The sequence below is a fragment of the Lynx rufus genome, unplaced genomic scaffold (assembly GCF_022079265.1).
Source record: "Lynx rufus isolate CCGP_SWC_20201006 ecotype Redwood Valley unplaced genomic scaffold, mLynRuf1.p SCAF_7, whole genome shotgun sequence".
Classification (NCBI taxonomy): Eukaryota; Metazoa; Chordata; class Mammalia; order Carnivora; family Felidae; genus Lynx; species Lynx rufus.
Genome location: NW_025814889.1, coordinates 52,013,853 through 52,035,499, shown reverse-complemented (window position 1 = coordinate 52,035,499; position 21,647 = coordinate 52,013,853). Strand labels below are relative to the sequence as shown.

The following is a 21,647-nucleotide window of genomic DNA, read 5'->3' as shown; positions in this document are numbered from 1 at the left end:
AATGTTGGTAAATATCTAGATCTTTGGACCCCCTGTCCCCAGGTTGTCCTAAGTGGCCTCCCAACTTCCTCCCTTCCCAGCTTCCCCATTCTGGCTGCAGAACTTCTCTCCTTCTTCTTTTCCACCTTTCCTTATTATGGATATTTTTATTTCTTAATAGTCATTTGAGGAATAAGTCCATTGTTTCAAAAATTTGGAAACCACCAAACTTCAAAGAAATGTGTTTCACCTTTATCATCTTGACCAAATGGAGAATAAATCATACTAGAACTCCAAATATCTAGTTTGATAAATGTTAGTTTGATAAATGTGTAATTTATATTTAAAGAGGATGATTTAAAAGTCTAATTTGAGAAATTAAATTCTTATTTGGTTGACTATATTCTAAATATTAAGTTGGTAATTTTCAACAAATACATTTTACTGTTCTGAACCACAATGACATTTATATGTTAACATCCAGTGCCCCAATGTCATTAGCTTTAATTGTATATCTTTCTTTGGCACTCAAACAAAACATAGTGGAAAGTAAGAAAATATGATATATATTATAACAGTACTAATTTTTACTCAGTTCTAATTTACAGGGTGAAAATTACATTAGGAAAATTTTGTACTTTATTATTACTCACAAATTAGGTATAATACATCTGGATACACCATATGTCAGAATGCTAAGATTGTCAAAATTGCTGCTTCAGGTAGAGCTCAAGGTTTCTTTCCTCCATTGAAAACCTCCTCCAGGATAAAAATCTCTGAAATGTTTCAATGGGATAATGGAATCTTCGGTGATGCAGAAAGGAATTGCTATTAATATTTGAGAGAGTGCTTTTACTTTTTTTGATTTGGTGTGGTTTGGTTTGGTAAGAAGGATGACGGGAGAGTAATGTTTTGCTCTGTAATTCTCTCTTGTCTGCCATGGTGTTTGAGGATACTGCACCTATAATCCCTGTATACTCCAGCTTAGTGGTTAGAATCATGGTTCTGAAAATGGACTTTTTGATTGCAATCTGGGCCCCCAAATTTGCCAGCTATGTGGCTTTTGGCAGGCATCTTAACTTTTCGGTGGATCTGTTTCCTAACCTGTTGAAGGAGGATAAAGGTGATATACGTCTTATAGCATTTAAAAGACAAACCATGTAATGTGAAATAGAGTAAGACCTGATAAATGTTTGGTACTATTTTTATTTTCTATAAATTAAATTTAAATTAAACATAAATATACTATATGCACTGATTGGACAAGATATCCCTAATGTACTATGACATTTATGAGCAGAGTTCTTAACCTTGGCTCTATTGACATTTGGGCCACATAATCCTTTGTTGTAGGAGGTTGTTCTGTGCATTGCAGATATTTTAACAGCATCACTGACCTCTACCCACCAGATTCCAATAGCACCATCCTTCCAGACATTGCTAAATATCATTTGGGGGACCAAATTAACCCTAACTAAGAACCGTTTAGATGACTCCCAAATAAAGAATCTCTAGTTCATCCTTAGAATCCAAGCCTAGTGACCTGTGAATATTTCCATCTGGATATCTTCTTGGCACACTTACATAAAATCTAACCAAAATCTGTTGTCTATCCTTCCTTACACTCCCAAACAAAATTTTCGAGGTTGTTAAAGCTATATTAAAATAATACCATTTATTTTCTCTAGGGTCTCCCTTGTTACTGATTTTCAAATCCAAGTGTAGCGAGATCAATATCCTCTGTTTGCCCAAGTACATCCGCCACCACAGACCTTTATTTCCTAACTTATTGTAACTAGATTTTAATGACTTTTTTGGCTCAGTCTTTCCAACTTCTTTCCTTCATTTATTCCATATATCAATGTTGTAATTAACTTTCCTGTAAAGCTGCTTTGATCATGTCACTTTCCTTCTCGGGGCATTCAAGATTTTCCCCCATTGCCTGAAGAATAAACTCCCAATCACAGATGGGGAAAGATATTTGCATACCAGATTTCACCAAGCATTTAGCAACTAAAGGTTTGGGTTTCTGTTTCCAAGTTAATGTCCTTGACAAGGTCCTTGAATATCCTGAAGGTTTTAGGATAATAGAACAGAACAGGTTTCAATTTAAAATCGGAAGTGCATTAGATCTGAACAGCAGTGGACTTAGTATATCCTTAATAGCTTTCAATGCAGACATTGATTTCTCAGGTTTTTCAGAGGTTCTTTTTGTTTTTTGTTTTGTTTTGTTTTCCAAAGCAGCTGTCCTATCAATGTTATTATTTTTTTCTTTCTTGTACTGTATCTTGATCCTTAAACATCACAGTTAATTTATTTAAAAACTCTAGTTGTCTTCTTATCAGTACTTCTCATTTCACCCTTTGCCCGGATGTTTATATGAATTAAATTTAACTTTGTTTTAAAATAAATTTTTTAATGTTTTTATTTATTTTTGAGACAGAGAGAGACAGAGCTTGAGCAGGGGAGGGGCAAAGAGAGAGGGAGGCACAGAATCTGAAGCAGGCTCTAGGCTCTGAGCTGACAGCACAGAGCCCGACACGGGGCTTGAACTCACGGACTGTGAGATCATGACCTGAGCCAAAGTCGGCCGCTTAACCGACTGAGCCACCCAGGCGCCCCTAAATTTAACTTTAAAGGTGATTAAATAACCTGTACTTGTCTAAATGCCTTAACCTAGGATTTTTACTCTGGTTGCAGTTTAGACCTTCACAGAGACTTAACACTTTTACCTGAAGAGTCATAAGGCTTGGAAATTCAGAGTTCTTAGTCTGATGCTCAGTCTAAGCAATGAGAAGTTTCCTTGTATCGCCCAGAGGATTTTCATATTCCCAGTGGATTGAAGTCAGGCAGTGTTACTACCACTTTCTTCTAGAATTCTGGCTAATATTGTTACTGTGCTAGAAGATGATGTGAAGTCATCTAAAATTAATTTTTGTTAATCATCCTAACTCTGGATTCTATTGATCCTAGATTTTGCTAAAATATTTTCTTTACATTTTTAAAAGTTTTATATATGTTATCTTCCTTATGACATTAAAATTCCTTAAAAAGGAAACCCACATCTTACTGTTTTACACTTCTTCCACATTTCCCTTGGGCTTTGCTCCATTGGTTACTCTACTACCCTAACCCTACCCTCAGTTCCTTCATTCTAATCTTTTAATATGTCTCTGAATCTCCAATGAAAAATGTAAAATCCTCCCTTGAGATTTGGCTTCCCTTTACATTATTCTTTTCTTCCCTTTCATAGGCATGCCTTTCTTTCATAGCATTCCTAGAAATCCTGTCCCTAACACGGTGCTTGGCATATAGTGAATACTAAATAAATAGTTATCAAATGACTGAATGGATGAGGTATATATTTAAAAAAAATTAGTATTTATTTTTGAGAGAGAGAGAGAGAGAGAGAGAGAGTGCAAGCAGGTGAGGGGTAAAGAGAGAGGGAGACAGAATCACAAGCAGTCTCCAGGCTCTGAGCTGTCAGCACAGAGCCCAGGGCAGGGCTGGAATTTGTGAACTGTGAGATCATGACCTGAGCCGAAGTTGGATGCTCATCCGACTGGGCCACCCAGGTGCCCTTGCACACAACATTTAAAATGGACACCTGGGTGGCTCAGTCAGTTTAGTATCCAACTCTTGATTTCAGCTGGGTCATGATCTCACAGTTTGTGAGTTTGAGCCCTGTGTCTGGCTCTGGGCAGGCAGCATGGAGCCTGCTTGGGATTCTGTCTCTCCATCTCTCTCTGCCCTACCTTACTCACTCTCTCTCTCTCTCTCTCTCTCTCAAAATAAACAAACTTCAAAAAAAATAATAAATGGCTTTCAATGTAGGGCACCCGAGTTAGTCAGTTAAGCATCTGAATCTTGATTTTGGCTCAGGTCATGATCTCAGGGTCATGATCTTTTTGTCATGAGATCCAGCCCCATGTTGAGCCCTAGGTCAGGCTCAGTGCTGGGTGTGGAGCCCACTTGATTCTCTCTCTCCTTCTGCCTCTCCGCTGCTTGTGTTGTCTCTGTAAGTAAATGAGTAAGTAAGTAAGTAAATAAATAAAATGGTTTTCAGTGGTAGTTCTCTTGTCTCTGTGGTCAAAGAATAAAACTATATTGAAAAATGGTTAATTTATCAAAATTCAGGAAAAAAAAGTAAGCAGTAGCATGTTGGTATAAAAAGAAAGCACAATATAAACCATTTATTAAGTAAATAAAACCATTTCACATTGCAGGGTATGACAACCACCCTTTAGTATTTTCATATAAGTGTATGAGGAAGAGACTTATTTTTCATATATAGTAATAATAATCATAATAGCTATCACATAATGAGTATTTGCTTTATTTAAAACACTCTCTTAAAAAACCTTGAGGGGCGCTTGGGTGGCTCAGTCGGTTAAGCATCCAACTTTGGCTCAGGTAATGATCTCACCATCCGTGAGTTCAAGCCCCGCATCAGGCTCTGTGCTGACAGCTCAGAGCCTGGAGCCTGCCTTGGATTCTTTGTCTCCCTCTCTCTCTGACCCTCCCCTGTTCATGCTCCGTCTCTCTCTGTCTCAAAAATAAATAAACATTAAAAAAAATTACAACAAAAACAAAAAACCTTGAGCCAGTATGATTGTCTTTATTTTATTGAAAAGATTTTATTAAAACTTATGCTCTTAACCATTACCCTATATATTGAGTCTCTACAAAGAATGCAAAGGAAACTACCAGATTCAAATTAAGAGCTCTTCTACATCAAGTTTTATCAGAAATGTGATGAAGGTGGATGGTTTAAAAATAACTTCTGTAGATTAATTCAAAGCTTAATTGTATTTAATAGGTTCTTATCTTTTTGATGAATAATTTATGAGAATTTTCCATCAAATTTTTTTTTAACTTAAATGTTTCCCATCATGTGATAATATAGGCTTTGGTAGAAATCAACTGCTGATGATTAAAATATGATAGGATTATCAAAACCTGAGGTCTATGCCAGAAACAAAATAACATAATAAAAAAGCATTTTCCTCCTCTATGTGCCTGCCAGATTGCAGTACTGAAACCCAGGCTAGCTATAAAAACCCAGGTCTTTTTATAAAATGACAATGCACAACAAAAATACAAAAGTACAATAAAAGTGCTTGTGATATGTGGTTTGCTCAGTGCTTTGGTTAAAGAAATAGTGAAATGATCTTTCTAATCTTTCTGTGTGTGTGTTCGTTAATATAGAGTGGCATGATTTCAGGTCCTCATGAATTAAATTGGATAGTCTTCTGCTTCATTTCACACCAATTAAGCCTTTAATAGAATTCTTGTCACTAATAGGTGATTTTCAGTAATTTTTTAAACAATCAATTCAAAAATCAAACTACCATGTGTCTAACACTTTGGATAGTCTATAAGAGGTCACAGAAAAGTGATTGAAACAGTTTTTACTTTCCAAGAAATGACAAACTCATGGGCATGATCATCTTATTACATACCTATTAAAGATTTTTCATCCTCAACTTGATGCAGTTAACAACTAGACAGAAGTCACAGTCTAGTAGATAGAAACACTTTTCTGACTCAATAAATAGGAATTGAATTGCTTTTAATAATGCAGAGTTTTAATTAGAGCTACAGACCAGACTTTGCTACTGAATTGTCTTGCAAAGTTTGGGAAGTTTTTCCATTTCTCAATCTTAATAACATATAAGAAGTAAGGCTTTAAACCTCATTTCTTTTTAACAATCTATTCAATGGAAAATGCTGAAGAATTGTTTATGAGTTAAGTGGTAATTAAACTTTTTCTTCTTTCTTTCTTTTTTTTTTTTTTACAATTGCACTGAACCATTCTAAATGATTTCAAATCCTATAACCCTTAACTTCTATCCTCCAATGCTGAGAAAATTGTACAAATAAGAGACAGAGTACGTTTGTTAATGATAATTAAAGAACTGTGAAGAACAGATGAAACACTGGAAGATTAGATTTATGATATTATACTTGATAGTATGAAATATTTTTTTGCAAAAAACCCAGAAACTAGTAATTCAGAGGGAAAGTAAAAGAGTTTTCTACTCGTATACCTCAAAAATGTGCCTTGATTTTGTCCTAGTAAACAGTTTTATCATGATTTAAATAAAGATATTGATATATGATGGGCAGTTGTCAATAATTGGAGTGTTTTGGGCAGTATGTTTGATTAGATAATCAGGAATGAGCTGTGAAGGGCTAGAATGATGAACTATATCTAACAAGGTTAGAAACAAATAGACTCAATGCCAAGTTCTCCTTTTGGGCCTGAAAACGTCATTCTGAAAATCCAGGATATGAAACACTTGGCTTACGAACAGCACTTGGAAAAACATTACAAAAATTGTATGTGATTATTGGTTCAATATATCTATGAGCTAGAGATTGCTGGCTACAACCTACAGTATGGTCCTCTATCACCTGTCTGTCTGTCTATCTATCTATCATCATCTATCTTCATCTATCATATCTGTGTTTCATCTATCTATAGCAAATATACAAGAAACTTTAAATGTAAAGAGATGAAAGGTTAAAGGTAAAAGGATGGAAAAGATATACTAGGCCAACCTCAATCAAAAGAAAACTGGAAAACATATAAATATCTGACAAAATATATTTGACAGCAAAAAATACTACCATGAATAAAAAAGTTCATTTCATAATAAAGGAGTCAATTAATCAAGAAGACATAATCTTAAATGTTCATGTAACATTATACCAATGCACAATTATTGTTAAAAGATTTTAACATCCCTCTCTTAATAATTCATAGAACTAATATACAGAAAATCAGTAAGGCTATAGAGGAAAAAAAAATAGGGGGAAATGAGTATCTTATAGGCAGCATATAATTGGATCATGTTTTTTTTGTTTTGTTTTGTTTTGTTTTGTTTTGTTTTACCCATCCAGCCACTCTACGCCTTTTGATTGGAGAATTTAAACCATTTACATGGAGAATAATTATTGACGGCTAAAGACTTAACTAATGTCATTAATTGTTTTCTGGCTGTTTTTTTAGTTCTATCATCCTTTTCTTCCTCTCTTGCTGCCTTCTTTTGTGAACTGATGATTTTATGTAGTGGTATGCTTTGTTTTCTCTTCCCGTCATCTTTTGTGAATTTACTGCAGGTTTTTGCTTTGTGGTTACCATGGGGCTTGCATAAAACATCTTAGGTTTACTAGTCTATATATGCTGATAAATTTACTTCAATCACATACAAAAACCCTACCCTTTATTCCCCCATTTTTTTATGTTATTGAAGTCACAATTTACCCCTTTTATTTTTAGAAATTTTTTTTCAACGTTTATTTATTTTTGGGACAGAGAGAGACAGAGCATGAACGGGGGAGGGGCAGAGAGAGAGGGAGACACAGAATCAGAAACAGGCTCCAGGCTCCAAGCCATCAGCCCAGAGCCTGACGCGGGGCTCGAACTCACGGACCGCGAGATCGTGACCTGGCTGAAGTCGGACGCTTAACCGACTGCGCCACCCAGGCGCCCCAAAATTTACCCCTTTTATACTGTTTATTCATTAACAAATTTTTTCACTGTAGTTATTTTTAATACTCTTGTCTTTTAACCTTTATACTAGAGTTAAATGGTTAGTAGTCCACCATATTACACTATTAGGATACTCTTACTTTGATTGTATACTTATTTTTGCCATGGGTTGTATATTTTCATATGTATTTATATTATCTGTTAGTATCATTTCATTTTAGCTTGAAAAATTCCTTTTAGCATTTCTTGTAAGGCAGGTCCAGCAGTGATGAACCCCTTCAGCTTTCATTTGTTGTTCAGCTTTTATTTGTCTGGAAAAGTCTTTATCCCTTCGTCATTTCTGAAGGACAGCTTTGCCAGGTAAAGTGTTCTTTGCTGGCATTTATTTTAGTTCACTACTTTGAATATATCATTCCATTCCCCCCTGGCCTATAAGGTTTTTGCTGAGAAATCTGCTGAAAACCTTATAGAAGTTTGCTTATAAGTTACAAGCTTTTTTCCCTTTTAAAATTCCCTCTTTGTCTTTGATTTTTGATAGTTTTATTATAATGTATTTTGAAGAGGATCTCTTTAAGTAGAGTGTTTTGGGGAACTATGAGTTTCATGAACTTAGATATCCAAATATCCTTCCGGATTTGGAAAGTGCTCAATCATTATTTCTTTAAATATGCTTTCTGTCCCTTCTCCCTTTCTTCTTCTTCTGGAACTCCAATAATTCAGAGTTCTTGTTATGGTATTCTAAGATCACATAGGCTTTTTTCACTCCTTTTTTTTTTTTTTTGTTCATTTTCTTTTTCTTTTTTTGTTCTCTACTGACTGGGTAATTTCAAAGTTCATGTCCTCTATCTCACAGATTCTTCTTTTGCTTGATCCATTCTGTTGGTGATGCTCTCTGTTGGATTTTTCTTTTCATTTATAATATTCGTCAGTTCCGAAATTTGTTTGCTTCTTTTTAAAACATTTTTATCTCTCTGATAAACTCTCATTTTGTTCATATATCATTTTCCTGATTTCGTTGAATTGTCTTTCTATGTTTTCTGTAGCTCACTCAGTTTCCTTTATTTTTTTTTTTATTTTTTTATTTTCAACGTTTATTTATTTTTGGAACAGAGAGAGAGCATGAATGGGCGAGGGGCAGAGAGAGAGGGAGACACAGAATCGGAAACAGGCTCCAGGCTCTGAGCCATCAGCCCAGAGCCCGACATGGGGCTCGAACTCACGGACCACAAGATCGTGACCTGGCTGAAGTCGGACGCTTAACCGACTGCGCCACCCAGGCGCCCCTGAGTTTCCTTTAAAAGTCTATTTGAATTCTTTATATCAAGCAAATCACATAATCTCCAGGTCTTTGAGTTTGGTTAGTAAAAGATTATTGTGATCCTTTGGTGGTGTCATGTTACCTTGATTTTTCATGTTCCTTGAAGTTTTGCATTGCTGTCTTCAAATTTGAAGTAGTTGTTACCTCCTCCAGTCTTTACTAACACCCCACTTCAAAGTGTTCAAACTTATCTTTTTCTTTTCCTGACAACAGTGTGATGAAATGTCTCCTTTGCAAACCTGGACTTCCACAAAGGCTCTTTTATCTGTGGAATGTTCTCTAAGACAGTGGTTTCTAGGAGCTCCCTGACTATAGCTAAGAGGGGCTGGAAGCAGTTCATGAGCCACTGCAACGTCATCAGCAGGGACTGAGGACTGAGTGTCTATTATCTGATGTATGGGTGCCTGGATCCCTTGGTGTATGGTGTTTGATCCCATAGCTCTCACAAACATAACTTTTGTCTGTGAATGGATGCTGAATTTTTGTTGTTGGGTGAGAGATGTCTTTTGCATGATGCTAATGTGACTCTTAAGTTGATTACAGAAAAGCCAGGAAGAAACCAGGTTAAGAGGACCAATGTCAGGACTCTAGCTTATGTTTTGTTTGTTTGTTTGTTTGTTTGTTACAGTTAGAATGAAGAATTGAGGGAGATTTGGATAAAGAATAGTAATTAGGGTATAAGCTTGTCAGTAAAGAACAGAGAGTGATTAAATAAAATTAGTATAATGTGGTGACCTGTACATTGATGGTTATGTCAGCTGGAGATATGGTTAAGTGTCCAGAGTTGTTGAGTATTTAGAGAAATAATCCTCAGCAGGAAATCACTTTATTTTTTGAATATTTAAAATTTTAATAATACATTTATTTAATTAATATATATATAATATAATCATTTGAACGTGTAATCTACATAAAAATTGAAATTTATTTATTTATTTTCAGGAATAGAATTTAGTGATTAATCACTTACATATAACACCCACTGCTTATCCCAACAAGTGTCCTCCTTAATGCCCCTTACCCCTTTAGCTCTTACCCCCACCAGCACCCCACCAGCGATCCTCAATACATTCTCTGTGTTTAAGCCTCTTATGGTTTGTCTCCCTCTCTGTTTTTATACTGAAATCACTTCATTTTTAAGTGAGACAGGCTATTTAGGTCAAATATTTGTCACCTGACTATTCTCAGTTTAGTATTAAGTATTATAGATAGCAGAATTCACAGAGAAAAGCTATTCATTTATGAATGTAGCTTAAATTTAACTGCTCTGCATTGTGACTATTTTTCACAGTGGTATACACTTAAATGAATATTCATTTATTTAACAAACATGTATTAGGGGCATATTATTGTGTTAGGCATTGCAGAGTATACAAAATATACTTCCCACAGTTTCTTCCAATAAGTATATTGTCAATATAATTGAAACTACAGGATAAACCAAAATGATAAAGGTTTTAAGAAATGAGATAAGGCAGTGAATATCAAATGGGTGGTGTAAACAGTAAGTGTAAGGAGGTCAAAGGAGAGAAGGATTACCAGGAACAAGAGTGATCTGGGAGATTCAGAAAGGATGAGGTTTGAGGTGAGCCTGGATGTTAGAAGGTAAATAGAAGGGAAGAGGAAGTATGATATACTTTGCTAGAATGACTGGAGCGTGTTTGATAAACAATGAGTAAACCATCTAGAATATAATACATGTTTTCTGTTGGGGAGGGTGGATATAAAGACAGGTAGAGCTAAATTGTGTAGTACCTTAAATATTAGGCTAAGGAATTTGAGATTTACAAAGATTCTGTTAGCATTTTTTATTGATATGTTAAAAATAGAATTTTAGGATGTTTTATGCAGAATGGATTAAGAAAGTAGAACACAAGGACAGGGATATCATAACAATCAAAATAGTCCATAAGTGAATTAATAGAGACTATAGAATAGGATTTTGGCAAAAATAAAAGTAACAATAAACTAAAAGGATTTTCTGATGATTATATATAGCAGTACTGGAATAAGTTAAAATATGGAAAATAAATTATAAGGACATTTTGACCAGGGGTTACTTGAGGTTGGTGAAACAATTTTTTTAAATAAGCAGTCAAGAGTGAGAGTTGATTTCAGTGAAAAGTAGAGAGCTATAATTTAGCACTGTTGAGTTTCAGGAGATGGCAAGATATCAGAGTGCAAATGTCCATCAGGCAGTTGAAAATATGTAAATTGGGTTCAGAGATATATTTAAAGTAGAGATATAAATTTAGGAGTAATTCACATAATCTTCAAAGCCTCAAGACTGGATGGAATTTTTTTAGGAAATCAATTTGAAGAGTTAAAGCCATGAATACTGGAAAATCTTCACATTTAAGGGTTAAAGGTGAAGCCAGCATTTATTAAGCCACTACGTACATTAGTTTAAATTTGTAAATGCTGGGGTGTCTGGATGGCTCAGTTGGTTAAGTGTCCAACTTCCACTCAGGTCATGATCTCATTGTTTATGAGTTTGAGCCCTGCGTTGGGCTCTGTGCTGACAGCTCAGAGCCTGAAGCCTGCTTCGGATTCTGTCTCTCTCTCTCTCTCTCTGCCCCTCCACCACTCATGCACACACATATACACACATACTCTGTCTCTGTCAAATATAAATGAACGAAAAAGAATTAAAAATATATAAATACATTTGTAAATGCTAAGGAAGCCTCAGAAAGAGTGCTGTCAAAGAAGTGTAGAGAATATATGGACAGTGAAGTTTCACTTTGTGAACAGTAAAGTTCACAAAGGAAGGACTAGTTAAAAATATTGATGATGGAAAGAGATGAGTTATTATTAGCATATTATTTATCATAGGTTTAAGAACAATTTATGGTTTTTTTTTTTCATTAAGAAGTAATTGGTAATCTTCGAGGGTCAGTGTTTACTAACCCTGAAAAATCATGGAACAATGAAATATCTCTATCTGGGCCAGCTCCTCTCCACTATCCACTGCTTTGCCTCATATTCTTTGAAATGGGAGATCAATGTCATAATGGGCCAGCTCTAGAAGAGTAATTTTTTATTAATGAAATATAAGCCAAATACAATCAATGGGATAATTATTATTAGAAAATTATCCTTTATCAAGAAATTGACATTTATTTAGATTGAAGTGCATTTAGGATAGAACAATGACATACCTCTTTCAAAAATCTAGATTAAAAATATTGAATTGGGTTAGTCAGAGGAGTTAGCCAAGTTATTTTTAAAAGGATATACAAGGGGCGCCTGGGTGGCTCAGTAGGTTGTGCATCCAACTTCGGCTCAGGTCATGATCTTGTGGTTTGTGAGTTCAAGTCCTGTGTGGGTCTCTGTGCTGACAGCTCAGAGTCTAAGGCCTGTATCAGATTCTGTGTCTCCCTCTCTCTTCCCCTCCCCTGCTTGCACTGTCTGTCTCTCTCTCAAAAATATATAAACATTTAAAAAAAATTAAAATAAAAAATAAAAGGATACACAGAACATTGTTATCTTTGTATGTCAAACATTGTCATCACCTGTACTTTATTTTCACAACCCTCTTTTGTCAACTTTACTAAATCTAAGTGTTGTATCTTCTACACCAACAGGCCCTTCAATTTGTTTGGTACCAAGTACAGAACTGGAATTGTATGTAGAGTGCCATTTTGATGTGTAATTAACCATTTGAGTGGTTCATGGACTACTTGTCCATGGAAGATATGGAAGAATTGTATGATCTATGAGGCCAGGAGAATATATATTTTAAAAATAAGAACTTCCAAGCTACACATACACATTAAAAATGTAAGAAAAATTTTAAATAGAAAATAAAATGCAATAAAATGTGTGTGTGTGTATTTAGCCTGGGGTTCTTACTGATGTGTTTGAGTCTATTTCTTTCTCTCCTGTTATTTTTTTTATATTAATTTCAGTGCATTAAAGGCCCAATGTGTATGTGTTTTGAAATCTAGTATCCGATGTCTAATGTTTAAGCAAATCCAACAATAAAAGGGACACATTTAAATCTTCTATATTTTTTATATTTTGTCTTACAGCTAAATTTGGGCTAATAATAATAGGAAAGGAAAGAGAAAGTAAAATAAAGGAAAAGAGAATAAAGGGAGAAAGTGAGGAGAGGAGGAAGAAAAGAAATGAGAACAAAGTTTTATCCTTCTGCTTTTGAAGCAAATTCTTTTATTCTTGGAGAACTAGATATGGTGAGCAGACAAGTTTAGGGCTATAAATGATGAGGTCAAGGTTTTATGCCAGTATTGCCTCTCTAGATACATCTGTCTTCTCATAGAATGAGACAAGTCCCATCATTTCTGTTCCTTCATCCCTTCTGAGCATATGGCTAGGAGATCTAATACCATAAATATTCACAGCAAGATGAAACAGAACTTTCAATTAATTACTATACAAGTTGCTTATTGAATAATAAGGCTACAGAAGTCTTTTTTTATTAAAGTATAGTTGGATCACAGTGTTACATTAGTTTCAGGTGTACAACATAGTGATTCAACAAGTCTATATGTTACACTATGCTCACCACAAGTGTGACTACCATCTGTCACCATACAATGCTATTACAATTACAATACCATTGGCTATATTCTCTATGCTATACCTTTTATTCTCAGGACTTATTCATTCTGTAATTGGGAGCCTGTATCTCCCACTTCCCTTCACTCACTTTGCCCATCCTCCTACTCTCCTCCCTTCTGGCAACAATATAGTTTGTTCTCTATATTTATGGGTCTCTTTCTGCTTTTGTTTGTTTATTTGTTTTGTTTTTAGATTCCACATATAAGTAAAATCATATACTATTTGTCTTTCTCTGGCTGACTTATTTCACTCAGCATTATACCCTCTAGGTCTATCCATGTTGTCACAAATGGCAAGATCTCATCCTTTTAAAATGGCTGAATAATATTCCATTATAGAGACAGAGATAGAGACAGAGATAGAGATCAAGATAGAGATTGAGACAGAGATAGAGACAGAGATATACCACATCTTCTTTATGCACTCATCTGTCAAGGGACACATGAGTAGTGTCCATATCTTGGCTACTATAAATAATGTCACAAATATAGGGGTGCATATATCTTTTCCAGTTAGGGTTTTCACCTTCTTTTGGTAAATATCCAGTAGTGAAATTACTGGAAAATATGGTATTTCTGTTCTTAGTTTTTGGAGGAACCTCCACACTGTTTTCCACAGGAGCTGCACTGATTTACATTCCCATCAACAACAACACACAAGGGTTCCCTTTTCTCCACATCATCATCAACACTCGTTATTTTTCATCTTTCCTTCTGTTTTCATATCACAACTATTCTGCCCTATTTTGTGTCTTATTAAAGGATTAAACAGCATTCCATCTGAGATGTGTCCTGCTTTCCCTGATATTACTTGCACCTCATTTGAAATCATATCATTTTGCTATAGTGTAAGAGTCTCTGAGAGTGTGAGCACATTCAATATCAGAAGAGAGTCTGGAATCTTTATTGATTACTTTTAGAGCCTACTAGAATGCACATATTCTGGAGCAAGTAAATGAAAACAGTCTGGAAATGATGCAGACTAGGGGAATTCATGAGACCAGGAGAGACACTGCAGACATTGCAATTCATAGAGAGACATGTATAGAGAGACACGAAGATATCAGTGGAAAAGAGCATTTTATAGTGGGCTACTTGGGAAAATGCTAGAAAGATTTTTAAAAATGTTTTAAATTCAAATGATTTTTATATATGTCTCTGTTATATAAACTGAAACATTATTTTTAAAAGTCTTTGCCAACCTTCCAAATAACTGCATTACTTTGTCAGTCTCTGTTCACTAGAATAAATCACATTGGGCTGCTTTAAAAGGGAAAAAATTTAGCAAATTTTGTTTTAGCTTGTGAATTCACAGGAGGGACGTAATTCTTAGAGCAAAGCTTCAAAGATTTAATATAAGATAAACAATTCTTTTCATCAAACTTAATATTAAATATAACAGAGCTGCAGGCAGAATAATTCATTTTAACATTAAAATAAAATGAAGCACGGCTTCTTCAGTCTGATTACTTTGGCATGTGAAAATACTAAAGGCTCAGAAACTAAATAACAATTAGTTAAAACTTGAAATAAGCAAAGAAAATATGTTGAGAATTTATAGATAGATTTTCCTGTCATTTATATTATAGTGTTATCTCTGTCCTCAGATAAGCAGAAGAAATAAAAGAGTCATTTAAAAGTAGCTCTGAAAAATGCAAGGCATGAGAACTTTGTTTTGATGGTTTTTGGTAGGTGAACAAGATCGTAATTCTTAGTTGTTTATATCCGAAATAATTTGACATTCTTTTATTTAACAAAGTATTCATTGAGCATCTACTATGTACTTGACACTGTTTTAGCCCTTGGAGTAATAGCAGTGATATAGGGCCGTGGAGACAAAAAGTTAGAAAAGGAAGTTTGGAAGTGGCAACAGGTAGTGGTTTTGCAGCTTTACATATGGGAGTCAGAGAGGACCTCAGTGAAAAGGTGGCAGTAAGACTTAGTCCTCCAGGATATGTGAGACTGAGCCATGAACCTGGGAAAAAACATTCCAGATGACATGAATAATAGGTACAAATGTCCTGGGGCAGAAACATGCTTATCATATTTAAGGAACAGGAAGGAAGACACTGAGGCTGGAGTGGAGTGATTGAGGGAGTCTGTCGAGATGAGGTTGGAGAGATCAAGGAGGCCAGATCAGTAGTAGGGCTTCATAGATCATTAATAAGTACTATGCCTTTCATTATAAGTGATATGAGTGAGACCTTACCCTCAGAAGGATATGAGAGAAGAATGACAAGATCTGACTTTTATTACGAAAGGAATATTCTGGCTCCTAGGTTAGGAAAAGATTAGGAAGAAATACAAGTAGAAGCAGGGAGACCCATTAAGAGACTACAGCAGTGGGGCACCTGGGTGGCTTAGTTGGTTAAGTGTCCTACTTCAGCCTAGGTCATGATCTCACCATTCCCAAGTTCGAGCCCTGTATCAGGCTCTGTGCCGACAGCTCAGAGCCTGGAGACTGTTGCAGATTCTGGGTCTCCCTCTCTCTCTCTGCCCCTCCCCCACTTGAACTCTGTCTCTTGCTCTCAAAAATAAATAAACGTGAAAAAAGTTAAAAAGAGAGACTACAGCAGTGATTTAGGTGGGAGATGATGGTGGCTTGAACCATTTATGGTAGCAGTGAAGGACAAAGGAGTGCAATTCTGGATTTGTTTGGAAAGCAGAGCTGACAGAATTTGCAGATAAATTGGTTGTAGTTTGTGAGAAATGTCAAAATGACACCAGGGACTTTGAGTAAATAGTAGGATAAAGTTTCTATTTCCTGTTACGGGAAAGTTTGCAAAAGGAGCAATAATCAGAAGTTTGATTTGGTGTATCTTAAGTTTGCAATGCCTATTCAATTTCTACTAGAGTTGTTGAGCAGTTAGTTATACATAAGCCTCTGGATTTCAGGGACAGTTCCAAGATGAGTTATAAATATGGAAGAGAAAGACATGTAAATGATATTTAACATCACAGGGCTGGAAGTAGAAAAGAGAAGAGGTGTAGGAATGAATTTCAGGGCAATGCTAAGGGATCGGGGAGAAGAGACGAACCAGCAGGTAGACTGAAAAGTCAGATTGCAAGAAGTATTATTTCATTATTAATAACTTTCTTTCTGAGGACATTGGCACAGGCTCTAGGGGCCCTAGATGGCTTTTTACTCCTTATAGGATGCACCTGGTCATTTGCCATGTACCTATCATTTGACCTAAATCTTTAATTCTAGCTCTTGCTCACTTTCTCCCCTCCCTTCATGCCTGCATCACATTCGTTTTGAATATTCTTATTGTTAGTGTAACTTCATCTCACTATAAAATGCATTTTTGAAAACTGTCAAAAGTAATTTGGATATTTATCCGGTGAATAAAATGGGTGACCAAATTTGTTAATACTGCTTTTGATCAAATATTAGGCATGACTATTGAGTAATATCACCAAGTTTACTGTGTGGTTTATAGGCCAGATCTAAAAGCAATGTCAATAGGCGTGTTCTAAAACGTTTTGAGCAATGACATTATTGGAATAAATATATAATTTCCAGGAGGACGATTTTCAGTTAACAGTCATATAGCGTATACATATGTAAGTGCTGTTAACTTGATTAACACCATTTCTTAACATTCTCTTACTTTATCACATATATTTATATAGATGCTTAAAGTCTATGAACATGCATATAGCCATAAACAGTGCCTAATTGAATCTTCATTTCCCAGACTAAGAATTTCTTAAACAACTCCTATTCTCATTTAAGATGATTATCTGATCAAAAGCAAGTGAAAATATTTTAATGACTAAAGTTCTACAGAAACACATCTAATAATATTTGCCCAGCTATTACAAAAATTGCTGATTACAAAACCACAGACTTACAAACAAGCATCCTTGGATAGCTGGCTAATTCTAAGTTTGTAAAGGATGTATCCCCTGCAAATTATGCCAACTATTTGTTCACTGAACAGACATTTGTTAAATTCTAGTATGTTCCAGATCACATCACAATGAAGAGTTTGCTCTTTTAAGTCTTTCCAAGCACATCCTGAGAGATTTATATGCATAAGGGATAGAGCCAAAATAGGGCTACTGACTTTCTCTATAGTCTCCTAGCGAGTTTTACCATATGAAGGACCTGCTTTGAGTAGACTAGAGGAAGACTGGAGAAGTGGCAAGGCTTAGAGTTACCTCCTTCTGGTTACTGCACCCAGACTCAGACCATGAATCAATTACACTGTGACGCAGAATGCTCTCTCCCTTACTCAATGTCAATGGTCCAATTGCTATTCATATCTCTGACTTGACCCATCTTCAGAGAGGAATAGGGTATAATGGAATAGCTTGCAGTTGTTTTTAGAGGCTAACTACCATTGTTGTCCTATGTTCTGGTATATAAAGATGGGTTTCCTGTCCTCAAAATAATATTATGTTTTGAGGGGAAAGATATATCTCTGAGTAATTACATCAGAACATAATAACTGTTTGGGGGGTATAAACTCAATGTACTCAATGGGCATCTGGGGAGAAAGCCTTAGAGTTGCTGGCTTCACAGAGAAAGTGCTGGCATTATTCAAAGAGATGAGTTAATCTTCCACTAAGCTCAGCAAGATGAGATAGATGTAAATTCTTGGGACCTAGCTTTTTTCCCTTTGGACCTTAATGCTCTAGCTATTCCTGCATTTTCAAACCTTTTTTGTGAGATTTGACCTAACACTTCATTGTGAGTAAAGTCTAATTTTCATTCTAGGACTTGGCCTGTGAAATATTTTATAGTCTTTACCCTAGGGATCGCAATCATACAGAGGCAGAACATTATAATTGGCCTACTGTTCCTCACTTAAACTTGGTGGCTGGCCCCATTCCTCTTACTAATGTTGACATTAATTGCCTGAGGGAGGCAAGTGATTTTTAAATGTAGGTTTACATGTTTCTCATTAGAAATAATAAACTTACAATGTTTTTCATGTGTTTCACTAGTATGGTCAGCTTCGCATCCTCATGTGATATCACTAACTGCACCTTAGGCGTCTTGTCAGGAAACTTCTCACCTGATAAAGCAATAGAATTTCAGTGGGTTAAATTGGAAGCGGTTCATCACAGGATAAATTAGACATTTAAAGAGTAAAATAGGACCAATGAATAATGTGCAAAAGAAACATTTTTCAGATCATGTAGAAAACATAATACTCTTTCGGAAACTGAGTTGGTTGAAGATGGGATTTTTGTCTAATCATCCTGAACCCTCTCTTTCTCCTTATATTTTGTATTTTTGATTGATTTTGTGTGTGTTTTGATTATTTTCCCAATTATTTAAATTTGAAAACTTAGTGCCATTTTTGGCTCCAAATTTCTCAATGTTCAGTACAATAAGGGTAAGTATTAGAGAGCATGAAAGTGTTGACTTTAAAAGTCAGTAAGCCTGGGGTTCAGGTCCCAGGACTATACTTAAGACTGTGTTATAATAACTAAGTTAATTAACTTCCTTAAAGTGGAGATAATAGTTACCTACTTCAGAATAGTTGAGATGATTAGCTGAGAAATTCAAAAGTTTTCACAATGTAATCTCTCAATAAATGTTTGCAATTAATAAGTCTTCTCCACATATTTGCATTAATTTCTTCCTGTCTAGTTCCATAGCTCCTAGTTCAGACTTATACAAATATCTTGTCTGAACTACTAGAACATTCTCTTCTCCTCTCCTAGAACTCAAATCTATTTGGACACAACCACCAGTGTAATTTTCCTATGGCAACTTCTATAAAATTACTGTTTTTTGTTGTTGCTTATTTATTTTTGAGAGACAGAGAGTGGGGGAGGGGGCAAAGAGAGAGGGGACAGAGGATCCGAAGGCACTCCTGTGTTAACAGCAGCAGGCCAATGCAGTGCTGGAACTCATGAACTAGAGATCATGACCTGAGCCAAAGTTGCATGCTCAACCAACTGAGCCACCCACATGCCCCTATAAAATTACTCTTTTAATCAAAGTACTCTTCATAGATTGCCAATGCCTGTGAAAAAAAATCTGAATTTCTCAGACTTATATTTTTGCTTCCTATTGTATTGAATATTTCTGTTTTTTTATTTCCCACTGTCTTTATTCCATACTGTAGTCTGTATGTTCAGTTCTACAAACATGCTCTGCTATATTATTCTCTTTATATGAAATGAACTCTTCTACCATTTTTGGCTATTGAACTTTTATCTTTCTACAAGGACTAATTAAAATGCAAAATAGTTTCTGTGGTCATCTCTCTCTGAACTCCCCTAACACAGCCCTTATCACTTAATATTTGTATCATAATTATTATCTTACATGCCTCAATTTGTTTCGTGGACTATAATCTCCCCCAAGGGTGACTTTTTTTCCTATATCCTCAAGAGATGTATAAATCAGTGTTGCTCCATAATGTCACACTAAACTTTTATTTAATAACAAAAGTAGTCTTATTTTTTTTTTCGAGTTCTATCATTCCATCAATAAAATGAAGGCTCTCATTTTTTAATTAAAAATTTCTGGTTTATAGCCCAAAGATTAAGCATAATTTTCAGTGTCTCTCATATTTCCATTGCTAATCTCTGGTTGTATATTCTCTGAGGGAAGTTAGAGAGAAGTTTATTAATAACAAGAAATTTGGCAGCATTCTGCTGTGGGCTCATTGTGGTCCACATTGTTTTCTGAGAGCCAGTTTCAGCTCTGTAATCCTCTCTAACCTTTGAGAATTAAACTTGACTGGTATGTTTCCTTTTCCAAAGATTTTTACATGTTTATGAGAGTAGTTTATACATTGTACGTTAGTAATTTTTTTTAAGTTTGTTTATTGATTTTGAGAGAGAGAGGGAGAGAGAGAGTCCCAAACAGGCTCTGTGCTGTCAGTGCAGAGCCCTACAGAGGGCTTGATCTCACAAACTGTGGGATCATGACCCGAGCTAAAATCAAGAGCCTTACGCTTAGCCAATGGAGCCACTCAGGTGCCCCTGTATGTAGATAATATTAATTAATTTTATCATCAATGTGCATTATTGATATTGAAATAATTAAAATTTACATTGTTTCTTACAATTGAAATGGTAATTACATAAAAATAATTAAAATTGTCCTTAAAATATCTTGATTACAATGACTGAGAGACATTATGAGTTAGAGGTACTATGGGATAATTCTGATTGTAGTACTGAGGTAAATGGAATTCATAATAAAAAAAATTTAATGGGATTTTTGGTATGAGCATGTTAAAAATGATGATGACTTTTTGATGTACAATGGACATTATTTTTGCATTAAAGTGTGAAAAGATTACCAGCTAGAAACTCAATGCATTTAATCAGAGGACTTTTAGGTTGAAGGTAAGAAATTAGCAAAAATTTATGATTGAGTGTCTAAATAGTAACCATATAACTGTTATTTGAACTGACTGAAGGTGATATTCCACTCTGAAACTCTTGTGCCAGATCAGTAACCAGATCTATCAATACCTGGCAGAATTCAGAACTCAGTGAAAATTCAGGCCACCAGGAAGTTTTAGTAGTCAGTGTAGTAATAGTAGAGGTACTTAATATTTCTAGAACTCTTACTGTATGCCAAACATTGGCTGAGAGCTTTATGTACATGAACTCACTCATCCTCATAGCAATTCTATAAAATTTGTGTTACCTCCGTTTTACACATGTGGGAACAAAAGCATTTGGTCAGAAGTCATGCAGACAATAAACCATGCAGGGTCAAATGATCTCTAAAGCCTATGTTCTTAAACATTGTGCTGTAAAGGGGAAAACATGGGGGCAATAATCTAAGGGAAAGAAATGAAGAACCCAGAGAGGGAGAATTTTGAGAATAGTTCCATATGGACAAGAAGATACTGGAATATTTTGACTTTCTGCTTCAAGTTAGTCTGGAGAATCTGATTATACTTAATTTAATCATTTATAATAACCCTAAGAACTAATGCAACACCTGGGTAGCTCAGTCAGGTGTCTTACTCTTGACTCAGGTCATGATTTTGGCTCAGGCCATGATCTCATGGTTGGTGAATTTGAGCCCTGCCTCAGATTCTGTGCCGTGCTGACAGCTTGTCCTTACTCCCTCATGTGCGTGCACTCTTTCTATCTCTTTCTGTTTGATCCTAAGGATGACTGTGTTGAAATGTTTGAATGTATGACACTATAGCAGATAATACAGCACTCGTTATGCATCCTGTGTCCATTAATGTTAAGAAATAGCATTTCAAAATCTAACATTTTCAGATGATAATATATTCATAATTAAAAAAATAAAAATTTACTTTAAAAGTAT

At 35.4% G+C, this 21,647-nt stretch overlaps 1 protein-coding gene across 2 annotated transcripts in view; it reads right to left on the bottom strand.

Annotated features, from left to right (window-relative positions):
- Window positions 1-21,647, bottom strand: part of PIK3C2G (phosphatidylinositol-4-phosphate 3-kinase catalytic subunit type 2 gamma) — a 337,991-nt gene that overhangs the window by 10,243 nt on the left and 306,101 nt on the right. For both annotated transcript variants that reach the window (XM_047066883.1, XM_047066884.1), the window contains one exon: window positions 18,311-18,405. In XM_047066883.1, coding sequence (XP_046922839.1) covers window positions 18,311-18,405 — 95 coding nt within the window. The remainder of the gene's footprint in view (window positions 1-18,310; window positions 18,406-21,647) is intronic.